The following is a 7,689-nucleotide window of genomic DNA, read 5'->3' as shown; positions in this document are numbered from 1 at the left end:
TAAGGTCTAGAGTGTGGGCTTAGAAGCAACAAGATATGGAATGGAATTTTGTTTATTTATTGTATCTTGTTGCTTTAATTATGATTAGGATATAATCGATACAACCGTATTATATTCTAGAAACACTTTTGAATGATGTTTTTGTTAACTCTGGTTTGTAAAGCTATGAAACTACTCTGATATTTTTCAGAATTTACATATGAAATGTTTTTGAAAAATACGGGTCTTTACATCGAGAATCTCAGTCCAGGATTGAGGTATGTCCATGATGTTACAACATTGGTGGGGCTTCTATAATAGCATAAAACCATTGTTGCTAATCATGACGAAGTTAGGGAAGAAGTGATTGACCAAATTCAATTAGGGGAGAACATGTTTGGTTTAATAAATGGCGTCAAGTAGTCCATATTCGGGAAAAGGCGTTTAAAACAACCCATGTATCCGTTGATGTTAAAAAGACGAACCTGCCGCTCATTTGAGGGGCATATGGGTCGACTAATGTCTAAAATAAGACGACGTTGGCAAAAGGAGCAGCAGAGCAAAAAATAAATAAATAAATAAATAAAAATAAAAATAAAAATCGCATGGACCACGAACGTAGGTGTTGCAATAGTTGTCTTGTAGTCGCTTGTTTTGGTAAACCACGGGAACCGTTGACAAAATTTTGTCTTAGATTTATTTTATAGGAGCTAATTTTTCCGGTGCTTGTTTTCATCCATCCACACAATTTATTAGTAATTGACAATTATACCCTTTACTTAATCAAACAATGTATTTTAATTATTCAAAGGCTTTTTTAGGAGCCGGCTTGTTTCTGTTTCCAAACAACAACATAACCCACACCATGCTGACGACACTCAATCTTCCTCCTTTTCACAGCAATGTAATAAACTCACGGGACCGAAATGCAGTGACAGACAACTACCCTTCACATTTTCCCCTCGGAATCCATGTTGGTTCCATCGGTGATCAATCGGTTTAGTATTCCCGACAAACACTAGCCGCAAAAATCTCAATTCTTATATCCTCCTTTTCCTCTGTTCTTCCATCCGGTTTTCATTTTTTCGAAGATAGTTTCCTTTTCTCCATTTTCTCCTATCCATTACCATTACACCGGTGTTGAGTAACCTGAATGTGGGTGACATTAATTACAGGGTTGGAACAGAAATAATATGTGAAGTAGTTTTTGAAGTTTGTGTGACTCTATTATGGATCTCCGATGACGCAGTTATTTAGCAGAGTGATGTTCAATAGCTTATGTATATTGTCGACTAAAACAATGTCAGTGTCAAGCTAGATAACACAGTTTACACTCGGCTCAAGTATATCACCAAATAAATAATTATGGGCGTAGTGCAACGGGTTCTAAAGGGCCACACTAAGTCTTCTAGGAAAATGTAAACCTTAAAGTTGAGTGGATTAAAAGGTATAATTGTCAGTTAATTAACTAATAAATTTTGGATTAAAAAAAATCAGTGGAAGAATAGCTTCCTTATTTTATAGTTAAAAGTTAAAACATACTTAAGATAACACACATTTCAATTTCATGTCTTAAAATGGCAAACTTTTTGAAGTAAACGAAAAATTAGTAAAAAAATGCTTCTATTTAATCGGAAAAAAAAACGACCAAGTGACCTTGATGCAAACGTTAAGGATTCAAAAGGAACCCGCCTGATCCTCTCTAACATTTTCCTACAATTTCTCTTCCTCTCACAAACAATTTCACGTCCATCCACACAAACCCTTCTCCTTTCATCATCGTTTTCCGATCACACTCTCCCGGAGACTTACCCTTAATTCCTTTACTCTCGATTCCACTTGATTTGATTTTGTAGAAGAAGAAGAAGAAGATGCCTCCACAACCTGGAAATCTAATCTATAGCCTTGTTGCTAGAGGCACCGTGATCCTTGCTGAGTACACCGAGTTCACCGGAAATTTTCAAAGCGTCGCTGCCCAATGTCTTCAGAAACTCCCCTCCACCAACAATAGATTTACGTATAATTGCGATGGCCACACCTTCAATTACCTCGTCGACCAAGGATACAGTAAGTGATTTTGATTTGAGTTTTGGTTTGATTTGTGTTTTCTGTTCATCGGTTTTTGGATTTGTTTTATAAATGATGACATGCGTATGTTTCTTTGTTGAAAGCAATCACCACGATTGGATCGTTTGCATGCTTATATTTTTGGAAAATGTTTGTGTTATGCAAATACGTTATTGTATTCAATCAACGACCCTTAACGATGTGTGTTTGTGAGAGTTCAACGATCATACAATCTTCAATTTTGTGAATTTTAGTCTTACTCACAAAACGCTATTTGTAGCTTTTCTTGGATTTTTCCTAACTCATTATGATTATATGTTTGTTCATTCAAAGATTTTTTTTTTCTAGTTTCTGGAATCTAAATGTTTGTCGGAAGTGGTAGCAATTTGAAACATGGATCATTGAATCTATGGTAATCGACACTGAAACGCATTTTACAAAGTGAAAATTCTTTTTTTATATTCCTCATTACTTCTGGTCACAAGTGATGTGGAAAAAACTCATTTAAAACCATGTCACACGATAAATAGCATAAATCGTGTCCCTTACAAATTACCCATTGATGAACACTACTCCTACTCTGCACATTTTATATTCCTCTATGATGGATGCAAAATTAATGGGTTGAAATCTTTCATATTACATTTTATATTCCCTCGTGAATCTAATATTGATTTTGCTTGTCCTTTCAAGCTGCATTTGATAAAAGGAATAGGACAAGACAAGACAAGACAGAACATGACTTAACAAACTTTCTAAGGCTTTTTTTTATGATAAGTATGTCCCGCCTTTTTGGATGGGATAAAAAATTGCAACTATTGTACTATTACATCAGTATCAGTCTCAATCCAATAAAGTACAAGGTCTTTATGTCATGTCATGCATAACTTTAATTAGACTTTCATTGTACGTTGTAGCATACTGTGTTGTTGCTGTTGAATCAGTTGGAAGGGAACTTCCCATTGCTTTCTTGGAGCGTATTAAGGATGATTTTTATAAAAGATATGGGACAGGAAAAGGCAAAACTGCTAATGCCAAGGGTCATAATAGAGAGTTTGGGTACTTATTTAAGCACATATATCCTATATACATATCGGTGTATCTATCTTTTGATGAATGTTTTTGAGTTCTGATCTTTTTGATGTTTTTTAGATCCAAAATGAAGGAGCATATGCGTTACTGTATCTCTCATCCTGAAGAGATCAGCAAGGTTGCTAAGGTCAAGGCTCAGGTTTCTGAAGTCAAGGGAGTGATGATGGAGAATATCGAAAAGGTAACTTGGCTTCTTTAACATAACATTAGGTTATAAATGCAAAAAAGAGCAACTTTTTAAACTGGTTACCACATTGTTACAATATGTAGATTTGTCAAAGTGAAATGTCATAATAAGAAATAATTTAGAATTAATTGCATTGCATTAATAAGGAAAATGTGAAAGTACAATACTATAATAAAAAAGAAAAGAAAATACATTTAAATGTGTTGCATTTAGCACGTTATTATTTTGAACATGTAATTGTTAACTACCTTTGGATTGAATAATATTTGTCTTCTTGTTCAGGTTCTTGATCGTGGTGAAAAGATTGAACTACTAGTTGATAAAACCGACAATCTTCGTAATCAGGTATGTCTAAAATAACAATGAACGTTGGAGGTTGGATCTCATAATTTTAAAAGTGACTTTTATGACATTAAATAATCTGGTTTAACAAAATAGGTTGCACAATATAATGTTCAGACATGTTTCTCGTGTTTTAAAGAAGTAATATATAAGAGGGATAAATGCAATAAATAACAAACTATTTTCACTAATTTGTTCATTATAGCATCTTACTTTCATTTCTTTCTATTATAACATTGTATTTTGAAGAAAAAAAAATACTTAGGTATATCAATGTCATCCAAATATGAAACAACTATCACTTCAATAATGGATAGATATTTCAAATTATAATGCTCTGATAAGAAAAAGATAGAAAATACAATTCTACAACTTGAGAGATTTTTTCAAAGTATGACTTGATAAAAACATGAGAAAGCATAAATTACATTTTTGGCCATGAGTATAACTAATTTTCAATTTTCGTTAAAAAAAGTTCTTTTGCAATTTTTTTCCTTTATTTGAGGTTCTTGTAATGTTTTTTGTCTCTATTTTAAATAAAATGACTATTTTGGTCCCTGAGTGTAATTTATTTTTGCAATTTTGGTCCAAAAAATATAGTCATTTATTTGGAACGCATACCAAACATGTTACAAAAACCTCAAATAAGGATTAAAATTGAAAGAGAAAACATTTTGGGACCAAAAGATAAAAATCAGCATACACAGGGACCAACAATGTAACTAAAAATAAAATAACCAAAAAACAAAAGAAACCATTACCTTCTAACCACTTTTTGCTGACAAAAAAAAAACATGTTTGATAATACTAGATTAAGTTTTTGATTTGGTACGATATTTCAGGCACAAGATTTTAAGAAACAAGGAACAAAGATGAAGAGAAAGATGTGGTTTCAGAATATGAAAGTGAAACTTATAGTTTTTGGAATCATCATTGCTTTGATTTTAATCATTGTTCTCTCAATCTGCCCTGGGTTCAAATGCTTTAATTAGGAAAGTTTTTTGATAATTAGAAATTTGTTTTAGTAAAGTTTTCATAAATCGGTGCATTTTGTCATCGTCACTGATCGGATACATTTTTTAATTTTTTTTTACCACGATTTAAATAAGATTATGTTCACCACCAATGAGAATATTATTGATAAGTTTTAGTGAAAAAATTTGTTGGGTATTATTGGATTTTGTAAGTGAGTTTGTGAGGTTGTATATGGTCATAATTAGATACAATGAAGTGTAATAAAGCATATGATATAATAAAGGATTATGTTCGGATTGGTCTTTGCTGTTTTTGAAGTTGTAAATTGTAATAATCACTTTTAGTGGTGTTGAATGTTTGGCAAATTACAGGTATTTAACCAAGGTTAAGTAGATAAAAATAAAATAAAGACAAAACTACACAAATGGTCCTTATGGTTGGTAAAAAAAATCTTTTTGAGGAATTTTTAACCCAGTTGGTACTTTTTCAGTTTTAAAATGCATACAATGGGCACATCGTGGGCTTTTTAAATCAGAAAAATGTCAACCATGTTAAAAATTCATCAAAAAGACTTGTAGTGGTATTTTCTACTCTACCGTAATAACCATTATTGTAACTTTGTTTAAAATAAAAGGTATACAAATACTTTTGTACTCTAGCTTTTATGATTAATCTCGCTGATTATTTGATCCTTAGACAAATAGTATAAGCAAAAGCAGATTATCTAAACACTCAAAACTGATTATTACAACTTGAAAACGTAATAATTAAATAATTATTTCCATAATATATATCAGAAAATGGAAGCTTTATTTCGATGTCTTTCATATTCCTAAATATGATCTCACAGCTCAATTATCTAATTTGTATGAGCTAGTGAACTTAGTTCAACTAGGACTCTGAACGAATGGAACATTTAGCAAGCAAACTATATGACATATACAAATTTAAAATGAAAAATTTATGTTAAAAAAATAAAAATTTAGAAGTTTCAACATGGATCAATTGTCGATATGAATTTTATGTTTTAATAGCAGAAAGTGGAATCCTAAAATTTCAAATGTTTTTATAAAAATAGGGTAAGCTTCTATTATGTGACGTTTGTGAAAGGATATAAGATGACCGTTGTTATAACATCTTATTGTAACAATGGTTTGAAACAATCTGCTGAATCGAGAAACCAAAATGAAAACCGACTTTATATATTTAGTTAATTATTATTTTATTTTATATCAATATTGTTTCAACTTAACCAATAACACTGCTACATTAATTCTAAATAAAAGATTTCAAGAATTAAATTAAATATATCAACTACAAATATTAATAGGTCAAATGTCCAACATCTTGGGTGGAACCAAATGCATGATTTCTTGGCCAACCAAATGAAATCCATGAAAAGCGCCTGAAAAAGATATAATGAAACTTATAAATATGACAGGTGACCATAAATCTCAATTTGGGTGGTCACGGATTAATGCTATTAGAAATAGAATAAATTACAGAAATGGTCCTTGTATTTGTATAAAATTACATTTTAAGTCTAATTGTTTTTTAACCTGTGGTTCTATTTATTTCGGAGATGGTCCCTATAGTTTAATTTTAAATTACTTGTTAATTTTTAACTTAAAAAATGTAAAAGAATCTCTCTCTCTCTCTCTCTCTCTCTCTCTCTCTCTCTCTCTCTCTCTCTCTCTCTCTCTCTCTCAAGATGGTATGAAATTTAGTTTTCGGGCACCATTATGTCTCTATAATGTACCGACATCCAACATCTAGGGTATCAATTACTTTACACACCAAAAACTTATGCGATCAATGGATCATGAGGTTGTCCATACACTAAAAAGTTATGCGACCTATGGACCATGAGGTTGTCGATTCAGAGAAGCATACATCACGCAAAGTTAATAGCAATTGTTCCCTTCGTCGCTATCTTCTCATAGAAGGAACATATATAAAACCGAAATTGTTGGGTTGTAGCTTACTACATTAAACATTGTTGTTACTATCATATCCAATTACATGTTTTTTAAATATAATATATATTATTCTGTAATAATTTTTTGTGTATTCTAACATAATGTCTTAATTGTAGATACAATCATTTATTATAGAATTATTATAATACATATGTCAAAAAATAGATTAAATTTATTAGTTTTTATAAGAATTTATAACTGAGATAATGATGTCAATAAATAGATTTAAGTTGTTAGGTCTGTGATGAAATTTGTATATTCGAAATGACGTATTAATTTTACATACAAGCATTCATTATAGAACTATTACAATGTTCATGTCAATAAATATATTCACATTGTTAGTTCATATATGGATATATAAAAGTGTTAATTTTGATATTTCTTATTTCATATAAGTTTGTTGGGATCTATATAACAATTTTGAATTCAAAAGGAGAGACAGTTCTCTTATTTAGAATTTTAAGATTAACCGGATTCATTTTAAAGAAGGATGGAACTTATTCGTAGATGACTACTAATTATATGATAACAAGTGATTTAAGGATTTATTTTGCTTGAGACATTATTATATTCGTAGACTAACATTCTTTGATATCTTATTCTCAAATAAATAAAGCAATTGATGATGTTTATGATATCTACGTTGTTTCTGAGAGGAAGACAACCATATATTCTTTTTGAGAACAATACCCCGAATGAAGATGGAATTGATAGTGAGTATAACTGGCTTGAAATTTTGAAGGATTCAATTTCAAGTTAAAGTTAACAAAAAGGAAAAGACATTTAATTGCAGTTGTATAACATTTAAATATGTAGTGTTAAATGTGACTTGAGCATTTGGAGCATTCTCATAGAGTAATTGGGTTCAATGGAGCACTTAGATTTATTTGGGGTTCACAGATCAAGTGACAAAGGAACGGATCTTCCAAAAGGTGGTTTGGAGCAACTTGGAGTAACATTGAGTAACATGGTCCAGCATGTTGAGCCATGAAGATGTTGGGCCAAGGTGATGTTGAGCCAAGGCGATGTTGAACCATGAAGATGTTGATCCAAGGTGATATTGAG

The 7,689-nt window shown here is 31.2% G+C and overlaps 1 protein-coding gene across 1 annotated transcript; it reads left to right on the top strand.

Annotated features, from left to right (window-relative positions):
* Positions 1-1,622: 1,622 nt before the first annotated feature.
* Positions 1,623-4,894, top strand: LOC145156515 (putative vesicle-associated membrane protein 726). The gene is made up of 5 exons (XM_079075851.1): positions 1,623-2,046; positions 2,964-3,105; positions 3,199-3,319; positions 3,608-3,670; positions 4,510-4,894. The coding sequence occupies exons 1-5, from the start codon at positions 1,851-1,853 to the stop codon at positions 4,657-4,659; spliced, it is 672 nt and encodes a 223-aa protein (XP_078931977.1). The 5' UTR covers positions 1,623-1,850; the 3' UTR covers positions 4,660-4,894.
* Positions 4,895-7,689: the final 2,795 nt, after the last annotated feature.

This window comes from Lactuca virosa, chromosome 2, assembly GCF_052849685.1.
Source record: "Lactuca virosa cultivar CGN04683 chromosome 2, Lactuca_virosa_CGN04683_v6, whole genome shotgun sequence".
Classification (NCBI taxonomy): domain Eukaryota; kingdom Viridiplantae; phylum Streptophyta; class Magnoliopsida; order Asterales; family Asteraceae; genus Lactuca; species Lactuca virosa.
This window is presented reverse-complemented; position numbering and strand designations above follow the sequence as displayed.

What these genes read in the sequence shown, in the direction of transcription:
- LOC145156515 (XM_079075851.1), top strand. Translation starts at nt 1,851, where the DNA reads ATGCCTCCACAACCTGGAAATCTAATCTATAGCCTTGTTGCTAGAGGC. An exon ending in TGATGGAGAATATCGAAAAG is followed by an intron (nt 3,320 to 3,607) that starts GTAACTTGGCTT and finishes CTTCTTGTTCAG; the next exon opens with GTTCTTGATCGTGGTGAAAA. An exon ending in CCGACAATCTTCGTAATCAG is followed by an intron (nt 3,671 to 4,509) that starts GTATGTCTAAAA and finishes ACGATATTTCAG; the next exon opens with GCACAAGATTTTAAGAAACA.